The sequence below is a fragment of the Elephas maximus genome, chromosome 12, assembly GCF_024166365.1.
Source record: "Elephas maximus indicus isolate mEleMax1 chromosome 12, mEleMax1 primary haplotype, whole genome shotgun sequence".
Lineage (NCBI taxonomy): Eukaryota > Metazoa > Chordata > Mammalia > Proboscidea > Elephantidae > Elephas > Elephas maximus.
Window position 1 is genome coordinate 48,252,478 of NC_064830.1, and position 16,646 is coordinate 48,269,123.

Genomic DNA, 16,646 nt, shown 5'->3' on the forward strand with positions numbered 1-16,646 from the left:
AATAGGTACTGTATGAGAGTGCTGCAGGGAAGCACTGTCTTCATTAGAGAACTAGGTTTCACAGAAGAAAAAGGTGAAGAAAACATTCATACAAAATGGAGTATTACTGACCAAAGACCATGAGTGGCAGTTGGCACAGCAGAAAGGTTTGGAGGGTCAGGTTAGTGGATTTAGGGAACCAGTTGATGGGAATCTTAGGCATTTTGTAGTGACCAGTAAATGGGAATATAAGGCATGATGGGATTGCCTTACATTCCCATTTATGGGGAGTAGGTTAGTCAATTTTAATTATTGTCTTTCCTTGGAATTGATCTATTGGGTGTTTTTTAATGCGGAGGCTGTGATGATAGTGGGGAAGGATGTTCTCATCAGTAAAATACTTAGCTGTGTGGGCTGCCCTTAATCTGCATTAAAATTATAAATCTGTTGATAAATGTATAAATTTCTTAGGAGACATTGTCTCAGCAGAAGCACACCCAGCTCTATAGGCCTCCCTTTAGTCCTGCTCATGGTGGTATCATGGCTGAGGGAAAGACCTTATTATCAAGAAAATATAGAACTCTGGAGGCCATGAAGAACTTGAAAAATTGGAAAAGTAAGCGAGGCCAACTTCGTGACTGTAGTCCTAAGCTGGGATGATTCTTTCTCTTTCTGGACTAATCAGGATGTTCAATCAAATTCATATTCTCTTTTGCTCTCGTTCTTATTTCTGTCTCTCTCATACACATTTTCTCTCTCTCGCTCACACACACATACACGCAGGCATACACAGTCACACACGTGTACATATCTCAGCACATTGACTTCAGTCTGCTTTGTCACTTATTATGTTGTGAATATTTTCCTGCAATTAAATATTCTTCTATAACATTATTTTCCATGGCTGCACAGTATTCTATCTAATAGCTTGATGGGAAGACGGTATGGTATAATGATGTAGAGTATGGGCTTTGAAGTCTGATTGTTTGTATGTGAATCAGCTCTTCCACCTACCAGCTATGTGACCTTGGGAAGGTTCTTTCTTGTGCCTCAATTTGTCTTCTATAAAATGAGGATAATGGGATTCATGTGAGGATTGAATGTATTGATAAATGTATAAAGAACCTAGAATAGGGCCTGATTCCCTGTAAGCACTGAACAGATGTTAGCTATTGCTAGCTATGATGAATATATAAGAGGCCCTGGTGGTGCAGTGGTTAAAGCACTCGGCCGTGAACCAAAAGGTTTGTGGTTCGAAACCACCAGCCACTCCCCAGGACAAAGATGTGGCAGTTTGCTTCCATAAAGACTTACAGCCTTGGAAACCCTATAGGGCAGTTCTACTCTGTCTTATAGGGTTGCTATGAGTTGTAATCGAATCCATGGCAGTGGGGTTATGAATATATAAAAATTTATCTTGCCAGTTTCTTATGGTCACACATTTAGGATGCAACCCATTTTTGGTGTATTATTAAAACATTTATTCTGTTTTTTAGAACTGTTCATTGTAGAAGATTTGAAAAAAAATTTAAAAAAAGAAAAGAAAAATCACCTGTACATTTTTTAATTTTTTGACCAAATTTGGATTATATATAGTTATACATTTTGTGTTTTTACTTGACATCCTATTATCATTCCCCCGTATCTTTAAATATTGCTTGAAAATATGATTTTTAATGGTTTCATTTCCTTTGCGTTTTTCTAGTTTGATGGGTGAAAATTCCTAAGTTCTAATTCATATTTCTCTGATTGTGGTGAAATAGAACATTTAAAATGTTTTGTTGTGCTTTTTTTGTCATCTTGACAATAATATTTGTGTTATTTGCCCATTAAAAATTGGAATATTAATTTTTTTTAAACTGGTAAGAGGTTTTAGAAATACGTATTTAGGATATTTAAGCCCTTAGATTTATTACAGGTATCTTGCCCAGTTTGTCATTTGCTTTTGAACTTCATTACAGTGTTTTGGACATATAATTTTATGTAGCTGAACATAAAAAACTTTTTCTTTATAATTTCTTACTTTGCTTTTATGCTTTGGTAGTCCTTCCTAATCTAATGATCAGTTATAAATTATATATTTTATTCTTTTAATCATTTTACTCTTAATTATTTGATCCATTTGGAATTGATTTGATACGTGGCATGAGGTTAAGATCTAATTTAATTTTAATTTTCCTCTGAGAGCTAAATTTTGCATCTGCCAAGCAGGCCCAAAAGCTGTTAGCAACATACAGGGCAGATGTAAATCAGATTTATTGGAAACACTTAGAAAAAGATCGTTGACAATGCGTGTGGTCCACCAAGCTCTCATCATCCCAAAGACAGGCATACTTCATTAGGACAAAACTCGATACCCCGAGGGTATTGATCCAGAAGGACACTGCCCCTGTCCACCTTTGCATAGTTAAAGGCAAGTTGTGTCAGGGATCATGTGTTGGATTATGCAAAAATAGGACTAGCCTTCCTGCAAGCCAGCTCAGTACTCTGAGCCATGCCATTGCTAAGCTACCTATAGGGTCACTATGAGTTGGAATTGACTCGGCAGCAGTGGGTTTGGGTTTTTAAGGTGGGGGGCTGGGGATATGGGAAAAGCCTTGGCTATCCAGAAACCAAACAGTTTTTCCCTTCTTAGCAGCAATTTTCTCTCTCTCTATCGTTTTCCTTTTGGCTGTGGTTCTTCCCTCTATTATAAATTGAGCTCTTATAAGCCAGGGTCTGTTTTAGGATTGTCTGTTTTGATCCACTTATCTTTTAATTCTGGCAAAAATAAAAGAAAAAAAACAGATTATTTAAATTGTAGAAATTTTATAGTAAATTGTAATATTTGGTGGTATGTTTGTTTTTCCTTTTTATGTTTTAGTTTTTCAAATTTCAAATACATAAAACAAAACCCAAAACTCCCCTGGCTTACATTTCCTTGCCCCTGAGCTTTTCAAAGGCAAGAACTTTTTCAACTCCTTTAGCTGTATCTTCTGATATTAATATCCATATTTGTAAATAAAACATTTATATGACTTCTTTAATTTTTCCAATTTTAGACATCTATTGACTTTCTAAGGAGCCCTGGTGGCACAGTAGCTAAGTGCTTGGCTGCTTACTGAAAGATTGGTGGTTCAAACCCATCAGCCAGCTGCTCCACTGGAGAAAGATGTGGCAGTCTGCTCCTGTAGATTTACAGCCTTGGAAACCCTATGGAGGCAGTTCTACTCTGTCCTATAGGGTCGCTATGAGTGGAAACCGACTCAGTGGCAACAGGTTTTTTTTTTTTTGTATTGACTTCCTTCTGTGAGGAGAAAGGTTTAGTAATCTTACTATTCTAAGTCAGTTTCTGTATTGGTTTACTCACTTGTTCTGATGGATCACATCTTTCAGTAGCTTTCTGACTCATAGTAGATAATTTTTTTGAGGGTAATGCCAACCTCATGGAACTCTGGTGGCTCGCTGGTTAAGAGTTCAGCTGCTAAGCAAAAGGTCGAAACCACCAGCCGCTCTTTGGAAACCCTGTGGGGGCAGTTCTGCTCTGTCCTGTAGGGTCGCTGTGAGTTGGAATTGACTCGACGGCAACAGGTTTTGTTTTTCATACAATCAGTTAGGAAGTATTACCTTCCCATCTGTATTTTGGAAGAGTTTGAGAAGAATTGGTGCTAATTCTTCTTTAAATATTGGGTAGAATTCACCAGTGAAGCTCTCTGGTTCCTGGACTTTGCTTTGTTGGGATGTTTTTGATTACTCTTTCCATCTCTTCCTTTGTTAAAGTCTATTGAGATTTTCTATTTTTTCTTGAGTCAATTTAGGTAGTTTCCATGTTTCTAGGAATTTATCCATTTCATCTAGGTTATCTAGTTTGTTAACATACAATTGTTCATAGTATTCTCTTATAATCCTTTTAATTTCTGTAAGCTCAGTAGTAATGTGACCACTTTCATTTCTGATTTTAATTGTCTTTTCTTCTTTGTCAGTATAGTTAGGGGTATGCCTAACTATAGGCATACCTATATTTTTGATCTTTTTAAAAAAACAACTTTTGGTTTTATTGATTTCCTCTAGTGTTTTTCTATTCTTTGTTTGGTTTATCTCTGTTTTAATCTTTATTATTTCTGTCATTGTGGTTGCTTTGGACTTTGTTTCTTTCTCCTTTTTAAGTTTCTCAAGGTGTGAAGTTAAATTATTGATTTGAGCTCTTTCCTTTTTTTTTTTTTCTGGTGTAGAACCCAGGAATGAACCATCTTTCTACATTTTTTTTTAAATGTAGGCATTTACAGCTATATATGTCCCTCTGAGTACTGCATTCAGTGCATCTCGTAGATTTTAACCTGTTGTGTCTTCATTCTCATTTGCCTCTAAAGTGTTTCCTAACTTCCCATGTGGTTTTTTCTTTGACCAATTGCTTGTTTAATAGTGTGTTGTTTAATATCCATAGTTTTATGAAATTTCAGTTTTCCTTTTACTGTTGATAGATACTGTCTACTATCGACAGAGATACTTTGTATGACATCAAAGCCTTTTTAAGTTTATTGAGGCTTGTTTTGTGACCTAACATATGGTCTATCCTGGAGAATGTTCTATGTACACTGGAGAAGAATGTATAAGCTCCTATTGTTGAGTGAAGTGTTCTATAAATGTCTGTTAGGTCTAGTTGGTTGATAATGTCATTTAGGTCCTCTATTTCCTTGTTGATCTTCTGTCTAAATATTCTATGCATTGTTGAAAGAGATGTGTTGAAGTCTCCAATTATTAGCGTAGAGCTGTTTGTTTCTCCCTTCAGTTCTCTCAGTGTTTGTGTCACATATCTTGAGGCTCTGCTATTAGGTGCATATATTTTTCTGATATGAGATAATGTCTTTTGTCTCTTAAAACAGTTTTTGACTTAAAGTCTATTTTGTCTGTTATTCGTATAGCCATTTTAGTTCTCTTTTGGTTTCTATTTGTATGTAATATTTTTTTTTCTACCCTTTCATTTTCAGCATATTTTGTCTTTTGGTTTAAAATGTTTTTTTTAATAGAAAACATATATTTGGGTCATATTTTCTTATCTGTCCCACCAATCTGTGTCTTTTGATGGAGAATTGAATTCATTCACATTTAAAATAATTGCCAATAAAGAAGACTTATGCCTGATGTTTTGCTATTTGTTTTCTGTGTGTCTTATACCTTTTTTATTCCTTATTTCCTTAATTAGGGCACTTTTGCGTGTTTACTTGATCTTTTTGTGTTGAATAATTTGATTCCCTTCTCATTTCAATTTTTTTTTAATATTTTTAAAGAAAATGTCATTGTTGTTTCTATGGGAATTATATTTACTATCCTAAATTTATAACAATATTGATTTGCCTTGATACCAATTTAACTTCATTAACATACGGAAACTCTGTTCCTACACTACTACTTCCTTCCCCTTTATAAAAAGTTGATATGCCACAAATTATATTTTTATACATTATGTGCCCAGAGTCATATAATTATTTATACTTCTGTCTTTTATACCGTATGAACAAAATCCTTTGCTGTCAAGTTGATTTTGACTCATAGTGACCCTATAGGACAGAGTAGAGGTGCCCCATAGGGTTTCCAAGGAGCAGCTGGTGGGTTCAAACTGCTGACCTTTTGGTTATAATTATATATGTTATGTTCTATAGGATATAAAGGAGCACCACCATGGCTCCTTTATATCCTATAGAACATAACATTTATAGTTTCAAACCAAAAATACAGAAAAACTGGCCATTATCTTTTCCCTTCAAATTACTTTAAGTGAAGGTTTTTATTTCTTCATACAGCTTCGAGTTACTGTCTAGTGTCCTCACCTTTCAAACTGGAGGCCCCTTAGCATTTCTTTTAGGGCAGATTTGGTAGTGATGAATTCATTCGGCTTTTGTTTGTCTGGGAATGCCTTAATTTCACCCTCATTTTTAAGGACAGTTTTGCCAGGTATAGGATTCTTGGATTACAGTTTTTTTCCTTCAGCACTTCGAATATATTATCCCACTGCCTTGTAGCCTCAATGACTCTAAGGAAAAATTGTCACCTGATCTTATTATGGCTCCCTTTTACGTAGCTGTTTGCTTCTCTCTTGCTGCTTTCAAGATTTTCTCTCTTTCTTTGGTTTTTGATTATATGTCTTTGTGTGTATATCTCCTTGGGTTTATCTTACTTGGAGTTCATTCAATTTTTTGTCTGTGAAAATTTGTGTCTTTAGTCAAATTTGGGAAGTTTTTGGGCATTATTTATTCATTCTTTCTCCCCTTTCTCTTTCTCCTGTCCTTCTGGGATTCCTTTATATTGGTCTACCAAACTCCTGTTAATGTTGATATTTTGACCTCCTCCCATGAATCATGAATGTTCTTAATGGCATCTAGAATGGTGAATCCTTTATAGAAGGTTTTCAATTTACTTTGCCCAGATCCATCAGATGAATCGCTATCTGTGGCAGCTATAGTCTGACAAAATGTATTTCTTAAATAAGAAGACTTGAAAGTTGAAGTTGCTCCTTGATCCACGGGCTGCAGGATGGATGTTGTATTAGCAGGCATGAAAACAACATTAACCTCCTTGTATATCCCTGTCAGAGCTCTTAGGTGACCAGGTGCATTGTCAATGAGCAGTCTAATGTTTTGAAAGGAATCTTTTTTCCTGAGTAGCAGGTCTCAACAGTGGGCTCTAAACTATTCAGTAAACCATGTTGTAAACAGATGTGCTGTCATCCAGGCTTTGTTGTTCCATTTATAGAGCACAGGCAGAGTAGATTTAGCATAGTTCTTAAGGGTCCCAGCATTTTCGGAATGGCAGATGAGCATTGGCTTCAGCTTAAAGTCACCAGCTGCATTAGCCCCTAGCAAGAGAGTCAGCCTGTCCTTTGAAGCTTTGAAGCCAGGCATTGACTCTTCTTCTCTAGCTATGAAAGTCCTAGATGGCATCTTCTTCCATATAAGGCTGTTTCATCTACATTGAAAGTCTGTCATTTAGTGTAGCTACCTTCATTAATGATCTTCTGGATAACTTGCTGCAGGTCCTACATCAGCACTTAGCTGCTTCACTTTGCACTTTTATGTTATGGAGACAACTTCTTTCCTTAAACCACATGAACCAACCTGTGCTAGCTTCAAACTTTTCTTCTGCAACCTCTTCACCTCTCTCAGCCATCATGGAATTGAAGAGAGTTAGGGCCTTGCTCTGGATTAGGCTTTGGGTTAAGGGAATGTTGTGGCTGTTTTGATTTTCTATCCAGACTGCTAAAACTTTCTCCATTATCAGCAATAAAACTGTTCCACTTTGTTACCATTCATGTGTTCACCGGAGTAGCATTTTTAATTTTCTTCAAGAACTTTTCCTTTGCATTCATAACTTGTTTAAATGTTTGGCGCCGGAGGTGTAGCTTTAGGCCTGCCTCAGCTTTTGACATACCTTCCTCACTAAGCTTAATCATTTCTAGCTTTTGATTTAAAGTGAGAGTTGTGTGACTCTTCCTTTCACTTGAACACTTAGAGGCCATTGCAGGTTATTAATTGGCCTAATTTCAGCATTGTTGTATCTCAGGGAATAGGGAAGCTGGAGGAGAGGGACAGAGATGGGGAAAGGCTGGTAGGTAGAGCAATCGGACATACACAATATTTATCAATTAAGTTCATGGTCTTATATGGGCATGGTTTTTGGCACCCCAAAACAATTACAATAGTAACATCAAAGAGCACTGATCACAGATCACCATAACAGATACAGTAGTAATGAAAAGGATTGAAATAATTGTGAGAATTACCAAAATGTGACAGAGAGACACAAAATGAGCAAATGCTGTTGGAAACATGGCGCCAATAGACTTGCTCCATGCAGGGTTGCCATAAACCTTCAATCTGTAAAAAACACAATATCTGCAAAGTGCAATAAAGTGAAGTGTTATAAAATGAAGTATGCCTGTACTTTAATTTCCCCAGTTCCCCAAGGAAGTTCTCTTACTGGAGTCTTAACCCTGGCGTCTCAATCACTTTCTTTTGTCTGAAGTGGCCACACAGACCCGCCCTTCATCTCACAGCACCTCTGTCTATGCCTCGTGCTCTTCTGCCCTGAGAATCCTCCAAGATGGATGAAAGAGACAGGTGCTTTGCATTTGTCGTTTAGGAAGCCACTCCTCTGCTTTGAATAGGCAGACACCGTACTTTGTTAATAAAATGCGCTCTGCTCATTCCAGGCCAGGGATCAATATCCCAAGCTAGAAGCTGCTGTTTCAAGCCGGCTGGTAGGTGGGTGTGGGGGTGTTGCTTAAGCTGGTATCAAAGACAGTCTCAGAGCATTACCACTGTCCTGACAAGCCTTCACCTGGCTTTTTCACTGGCGTTCAAACAAGGCTGGTGCTGTCATTTTCTGCTTTTTTTTTTTTTTTTCTTATAGGAGGATAAAAACCCAGTGCCATGGAGTTGATTCTGACTCATAGCGACCCTATATAGTGTCTTCTATTTTTGACTTTTTCTCCCTTCTCTGGAAGGCTTTAATATTTTTCCTCTTTTTTTTTTTCCATTTTCCTTTACAGTTCATACCATTTTTATTCTTTACTGACATTTTATTGGGTTCTGGGAAGAACTGGCGTTAAACACACATGTTTAGTGGACTATGTTTATCTGGGAATTTATTACTCTTCTATTTTAAAATCTCCATTATTTATTTTTAGTTAAATCTTACAGTTATATGTCATGATCTGAGAAAAATCCATTGTACAGTGTGCTAGCTAACCTGTATACTATGCACATTTTGAGCTTTGGCTGTATCTAATCATTGATTTAAATTTCAACTTTGTTTTTCCCAAATTGTTTGATTAATTAAAACAATGAGAAGAGTGAGAACTATGTGAGCGAGGTTTTACATGTTATAGAAATCTTTTCAAATCATATAATTAAATGTTTAATTCTTCTTAAACAAATATACTTTAGATATGGATATTTTCTGGTAAGACTTTCCAAGAGAAACCACATATTTTCCCTCAGATTAAAAAAAAAAATTGTTGAATAACATCGTTATGGCATTGATGATACAAATTAATCAAATTAGAGAAAAATTTCATAGTCCTGCTGTACTCATAAATATGTTTTAATTTTCAACATTTTTCCAGTCCTTTCTATATCCAGACATATAATTTTTACACAAATGCATTCATAATATAATCAAATATAACTTAATTTTTCTTTTCTTTATTTACATTTCACATTTTTCTATATTACTACGTAATCTTTATTGTTTACCTTTAATGGTGATGTAATAGTTCATAAAAAAAATATATAGTTAATTCATCCTATTGCTGGACAATTAATTATGTTTTCTCTTTTAAGTGAAATAGTATGATGACATAATCAGATACATGATCTTTTCTTTCTGTTTGAATTATTATGATGCATTTCCAGAAGTGTAATTGGGTAACACAGCCAATTTTTTTGGCTCTTGAATTCTATTTTTTTCCTTATAATGTACAGTTGTAACTTTGTTACTTTTGTGTATACCCCTTAGTATTTCCTTATAATTTATATAAAGTAGATTTCATCAGGATTCTTATCTTCTAGGAGGATTGTACACATTTACATTCCCACAGTAAAAAATAATTTCTGTCTTCAAACCCTTGGCAACAGTGCATATAATCATTGTCAAGTCTGGAGTGAATGTGTGATATATTTGGCAAGGAAAAGAATTTAGAGAAAAGAATAGGAAGCCAAGGGAAGTCTCATAGGTAGGAGATAAGAAGAGAGAGCATTTTGGATAAGTCAAAAAAGAAGAGGTCGGAAAATCAGGATAAAATAGTATAGAACCCAAGAAAGGAAAGAATTTCAGGATTAGCAGAAAAGTAGTATAGTTGGCACTTTTGAGCTATTAACAAAGCACCTTTTTGTAGAGTTTTGAGCATGTATATTCTGCTTTAAAACAAGTTTTTAAGAAATTTTTATTGTGCTTTAAGTGAAAGTTTACAAATCAAGTCGGACTCTCATACAAAAATTTATAAACACCTTGCTATATACTCCTAATTGCTTTCCCCCTAATGAGACAACACACTCCTTCCCTCCTCTTACTTCTTTTCGTGTCCATTTGGCCAGCTTCTGACCCTCTCTCCCCCCTCAACTGCCCTTCAGACAGGAGATGCCAGCATAGTCTCATGTGTCTACTTGATCCAAGAAGCTCATCCTTCACCAGTATCACTGTTTATCCAATCCCTGTCTGAAGAGTTAGCTTTAGGAATTGTTCCTGTCTTGGGCTAACAGGAGGTCTGGGGACCATGACCTCTGGTGTCATTCTAATCTCAGTCAGACCATTAAGTCTGGTCTTTTTATGAGAATATGGGGTCTGCATCCCACTTTTTTTTTGTTCTCCTGCTCCCTCAGGGGTTCTTTGTTGTGTTCCCTGTCAGGTAACAAATTGTTTTTAATGTATTACATTTTTGTCATAATGTGTCATTGGTAAGATTTAATGTGCATACTATGAGTAATTTATTTTCCCTTTTTAAATATTTAAGCCAGATCATCTTGATGTTGATAGTTCATATTCACTGTCTCTGATATCTGTGCATACTTATTTATGCTGGCTGGTTTATTGCCTTGAGAGACTCTTTTTTAATGGAATTTTATACCCCCAACCACCTGCCTATAGGCAGCCCCCTCCTCCAACCCTCAATATCCCTTTCATCCCTAACACACACTACACTTTTTTTTTGATTGTCAGGGGCTGAGGCTTTTTGGGTAGGTTATATTTATACCAAAAAGGTCAGTTATTCCCCTACTATGTTTTTTTATGTGTAAGGAACCATAATTAGGTATAGTGGGGGAATGCAAAGATGTATAAAATTTGACTTCTGTCTTCATGAGGTGTGTACAGTCTAGAAGGGAGATAAGACATGACATGAAAAGCTGTAATGTGGGGAAAAATGTAAGTCCTGAAGAAGACAGAGATTTTTATACTATACAATGCACTATTATTTGACAGTAGCTAAGTAAAAAAAAACAATTTTTTTTTAGGTTTAAGTCAGAAATAATAATAGAAAACTGTTACCCTTACTCACTTCTCTTTTTCCTGAATTCCACTTAATACCTGATTATGTATCTTATGTGGTTCTTAAATTATTGTGTGTGTGTGTGTTGACAACTAGATTGTAAGCACTTTGAGTGCAAGTACTGTCTTATCTTTTTTTGGCCACTTACTGTAAAAAAAAAAAAAACTCGTTGCTGCATAGGACATGCATAAGACATGTTAACAACAAACAACCAACCAAACCAAACCAAACCAAACCAAACCAAACCAAACCAAACCAAACCAAACCAAACCAAACCAAACCAAACCAAACCAAACCAAACCAAACCAAACCAAACCAAACCAAACCAAACCAAACCAAACCAAACCAAACCAAACCAAACCAAACCTGTTGCTGTCAAGCCAATTCCAACTCATAGTGAACCTATAGGACAGGGTAGAACTGCCCCATAGACTTTCCGAGGAACTGCTGGTGGATTCAAACTACCAGCTTTTTGGTTAGCAGCTGAGCTCTTAACCACAGCACCACCAGGGCTCCATAGGACACATAGTCACTAAAAAAGAATTTGAAGATTTATATTACTAGATAGTTGTACTTGCCTCTATTTGAAATGCTTTTAGTTGCTTAACCTTAACTAAAATTCTACATTTTTTCCTTAGGTATTTTTGCACCTCTTTCAAAGATAAGTAAAGCAAAAGACCGAAGGAAGAATATGGTACACACTTCTTCCACAAAAGCTGTACCTCTCATCAGGTCCCAGAGAATTGATGTAACCCATGTAACGTCAAAAGTAAACACTGGTAGGTCAAGTCAGAAAGTTAACCATCTTCTTCAGCATTTTGATTTTATTCAGGAAACTTCTATGTTTAGATTGCTTTACGCTTTTTTTTGTTAGCTAATTGTGAAAAAAAATTTTTTTTTTTTAAATTGTGAAACCTGAATTTAATAAAACCAGCATCTTATGGTTTTTAAAACTTTTTCATGGTTTATGATTTCAGTTCCTAACAAGAGTATTTAAGATTTGTCTCTTTTTTCCCTTTTCTACTGTCTCCATACCTTTATCATCCCATAATCTAACCTCAAAGCTGGATTTTATACCTCCAGTAAATATTTATGAAACAGGACTAGCTTTGCGTTTCTCACCTGTTAAAGGAGCTTTAGTGACTTCTTATCAGAAAAACATTCTTACTCTTGAAACCAGCACTCAGAGTCCTCTGTAATCTGGCCCCCTTTCTCTGCTGTAGGCTCTTACTGCTTCCACAGTGAACTGTACTTTTTATGTGTCTTCACTGCCCTTTGCATGTGTTGTTCTTACTCCTCCGTCCATTCTTTGTCTTATGCTGTTTCTCTGTCTTTCTGCTATTTCTCGAAGTGCAATGATTTGACTTCTGCCATTTGAAGACCTAGATATTCTTTATTTCCTTATTCAGATCCTGTTTCTCTAGGAAAGCGTTCCTGGTGACCCCAGCTCACTTGCATCTCTTCATTCTCTTAAATTCATATGCACTTGTCCATACCACCCAATTGGTAACTGTTATCTTGAGTTTTGTCCTCAAGATTGCTATATTTATGTAAATCTTTTACCCTCTCCACAAAATATTAAACTTAAAATGGGTGGTGAGAGTATTTTGTACTTTTGTATTCACTGTATCACATAGCACAAAATAAGTGAGCACTTGTTATCTAAGTAGAGGCAAGTATTCTACCTTACTCTTGAAGCGTGTCTTACTTCTTTGGAGGCCTTCTAAATCACACTTCTATATAAATTTTTGGACCAGCTGTTAAGTTTCTTAAGAAAAAGATCTGTTGAGGTTTTAATTGGTATCACATTTAAACCTTAAATCAATTTGGGGAGAGAACTGACACCTTTATAATATTAAATCTTTGAATTACGAGCTTGGAATAGCTTTCTATTTAGTTAGGTTTTTAAAAAAATGTTTTGATAAAGTTTTATCATTTTCCATATAGATATTTTATACATATTTTGCTAGATTTATTCCTAGGCACTTAATATTTTTGATGCTATTTAAATTGTATTTATTTTAATTTTGTTTTCTAATTGTTGACTTTTCTATTCATTTGTTGACTTTTCTATACTGGTTTTATATCCAGGAAATTTTAGCTATGTAGATTATTTTGGATTTTCTACATACACACTTATATCACCTATGATAATGACAGGCTTGTTTCGTCGTTTCTAATTCTTATACCTTTTATTCTTTTTGTTGCTGTAGTGTACCTGCCAACCCTCCAGTGCATTGAGAATAGAAGTGGTTCTAGCAGGCATACTTGTCTTGTTCAACATTTCAACATGAAGTATGATGCTTACTGTAGGTTTTTAACTTTTAATTTTAAGATAATTTTAGACTTACAGAAACCAAAAGCCAAACCCACTGCCATCAAGTTGATTCCAACTCATAGTGACCCTATAGGACGGAGTAGAACTGCCCCATAGAGTTTCCAAGGAGCGCCTGGTGGATTTGAACTGCTGCCCTTTTGGTTAGCAACCAGAGCATATAACCACTACGCCACCAGGGTTTCCAGACTTACAGAAGGGTTGCAGAAATAGTACAGAGTTCCAGCACACCTTTCATCCAGCTTTCCCTTTAATATCTTACATAACCATTGAACAATAACCAAAATTAAGAAATTAAATAAATACTGCAGAATGTATTTAGATTTCACGATTTTTCCCACTAATGTCCTTTTTCTATTTCAGGATCCAGTCCAAAACCCCACATTTAGTTGTTATGTCTCCTCTAACCTGTAATAGTTTTGCAGCCTGTCTTTGCTTTTCATGACCTTGACACTTTTACAGCGTGCTGGTCAGGTATTTTCTAGAATCTCACTTATTTGGCTTGGTTTGATGTTTACTCATGATTAGATTGGGCTTATTAATTATGGGAAAAGATAGCACAGAAGCCCTTCCTAGGGTATCTTATTAGCGGTCCATGGGATTGATCGATATGACTTGTGATGATAACCCTGCCCATCTGGTTAAAGTGGTGTCTGCCGGGATCCTCCATTGTAAAGTTACTGTTTTCCCCTGTAATTACTTATATTTTGAGATTTGCCAATATTTTGTATCTGCTTAAGCTTTCACTCACTAAATTTAGCATTCGGCGGTGGATCTTGCCTGTGGTGACTATTACTGTGGTGTTCTAATGGTGATTTTCTCCTTCCGTAATTTCTCTACATTTATTAATTGAAATTCTTCTGTAAGAGTTGTCCTTTCATTCCCCATTTATTTATTTATTCAGTTACTATATGTCAGTATTGACTTATGGATTCATGGAGAATTATTTTATTCTTTGAGTTATAATCCAATACTCAAGTACTCCAGTACATGATTTATTTTGTTGCTCATGCTTTACCTGTTCCGGCTTTGACATTTGGGAGCTCTTTCAGGTTGGGTCCTTTGCTCTTTCCACATGGCCCCTGTCCCATTTTTTCAAGCACTTCCTTACTTTTTCCATCTTGATGATACTGAGGCTTCCAATTCATGAACACAGTGTTATCTGTCCATTTATTTATTTGTCTTTGATTTCTTTAATCATTGTTTTCAGTGTACAGATCCTACATGTATTAGATTTATACATAATATTTCATTTTTGGAAACCCTGGTGGCATGGTGGTTAAGTGCAATGGGTGCTAACCAAAAGGTCAGCAGTTTGAATCCACCAGGTGCTCCTTGGAAACTCTATGGGGCAATTCTACTCTGTCCTATAGAGTCGCTATGAGTCGGAATTGACTCGATGGCAGTGGGTTATTTCGTTTTTGGGGAGGGTTATTATAAAAGATACATATTTTTAAATTTTGATTTCAAAATGTTCATTCATTGCTAGTCTATAGATATATGATTGATTTTTGTATGTTGACCTTGTATCCTGTAATCTTTCTAAACCTTCTAGGAGCTCTCTTGTAGATTCCTTGGGATTTTCATGCTATCTGTGGATAGTTTTATTTTATCCTTGAATGAAAGTTTAATTTGGTCAAAAGACTTTTCTGGATCTAGAGATGATCATGTGGTTTTTCATACTTATGGTATAATGTGATGGATTATGTTGATTTTTGATTATTCAACTAGCCCTGCATTCCAGGGATAACCCTTACTTGGCGGTGGCTTATTATCTTTTTTATATCTTCCTAACATTTTATTGAGAACTTTGGCTTCTGTTTTTATGAGGCCTTCTCTTATATACTTTTCTTTTACTGTCTGTGCCTGATTTTGCTGGTCTCAAAATGATTTGAGAAGTGTTCCCTCCTCTTCTGTTTTCTTGGAGATATTATGTGGAGTTTGTGTTATTTCTTCTTTAAATGTCTGATGTAATTCACCAGTGAAACCATTTGGGGCTGGAGTTTCCTTTATCGTAAAGATTTTAAATTACAAATTCAGTTTTTAAAAATAGATATAGTGCTATTCAGGTTATCTGTTTCTATGGTTATTTATTTGTCTTTGGTAGTTTGTGGCTTTCAAGGAATTGGTCCATTTCATCTAAGTTGTTAAATTTATGGGAACAGAGTTGTTTGAAGTATTCTCCTAATTGTCTTTTAATGTCGTAGAGTCTGTAGTGGTACTCCTCTTTCGTCCTGATGGTGTAACTTGTGTCTTCTCTTTCTCCACCCCCCCCTTTTTTTTTTTTGGTTAGTCTAGCATGAGGTTTATTAATTTTATTGATATTTGAAAAGAAACAATATTGGGCTTTATTGATTATTTTTCTCCATTTTGCCGTTTTCACTTTCATTGATTTATGCTCTTTATTATTTCCTTGCTTTTGCTTGCTTTGGGTTTATTTTGCTCTTCCGTTTCTTATTTCTTAAGGTAGAAATTTAGATTAGGAACTTAGATTGTTGACTAGGGATTTTTTTTCTAATATAAGCATTTAATATTATAAATTTATCTCTATGCATTGCCTATGCTGCATCCCATTTTGTTATGTTGTGTTTTCATTTTTGTTGAGTTCAGAGCATTTCCTAATTTTCTTTGTGACTTCTCTTTGATCTGTGGATTATTTAGAAATGTGTTGTTAAGTTTCCAAGTGTTTGGAGAGTTCCCAGTTATCTTCCTGTTATTTTTAAAATTTATTTTATTTTTTTGTTGTTGCTGTTGAGACAATACAAAGCAGAACGTACACCAGTTCAACAATTTCTACATGTACAATCCAGTGACCTTTTAAGACCTTGATTGCATTCTTCAAACTGTACAATCATTCTCACTCTTCCGATTGTTTTTCCTCCATTAATATAAAATCATTAAGTTTCCTATATACTCTTCTGAGTTGCTGTTGTCAATTTGATCCCATATAGATAGTTCTTAAAAGAGCACAATGCTCAAGGCAGACATTCTTTCCTAGTTAAGCTAAACTATTAATTGGTTTTAAGAAAACTTCAGGGGGTATCTTTTGTTTAAGGTTTAAGGTCTAGAGATTATCTCAGAGCAATAGTTTCGAGAGTTCATCCAGCCTCCATGGCTCTAGAAAGATTCCATGAGGATTTGAAAATCTGTTCTGTACTTTCCCCTTTTTGATCAGGATTCTTTTATAGAATCTTTGATCAAAATATTCAGTAATGGTAGCCAGGCACCATCCAGTTCTTCTGGTCTCATAGCAAAAGAAGTGGTATTCATGGAGGCTATTAGCCACACATTCCATTACCTCCTCCTATTTCT

The 16,646-nt window shown here is 35.6% G+C and overlaps 1 protein-coding gene across 3 annotated transcripts in view; it reads left to right on the forward strand.

The window, feature by feature from the left end:
- Positions 1 to 16,646, forward strand: part of CLIP4 (CAP-Gly domain containing linker protein family member 4) — a 102,423-nt gene that overhangs the window by 43,995 nt on the left and 41,782 nt on the right. For all 3 annotated transcript variants that reach the window (XM_049904961.1, XM_049904963.1, XM_049904962.1), the window contains exon 9: positions 11,638 to 11,778. In XM_049904961.1, coding sequence (XP_049760918.1) covers positions 11,638 to 11,778 — 141 coding nt within the window. The remainder of the gene's footprint in view (positions 1 to 11,637; positions 11,779 to 16,646) is intronic.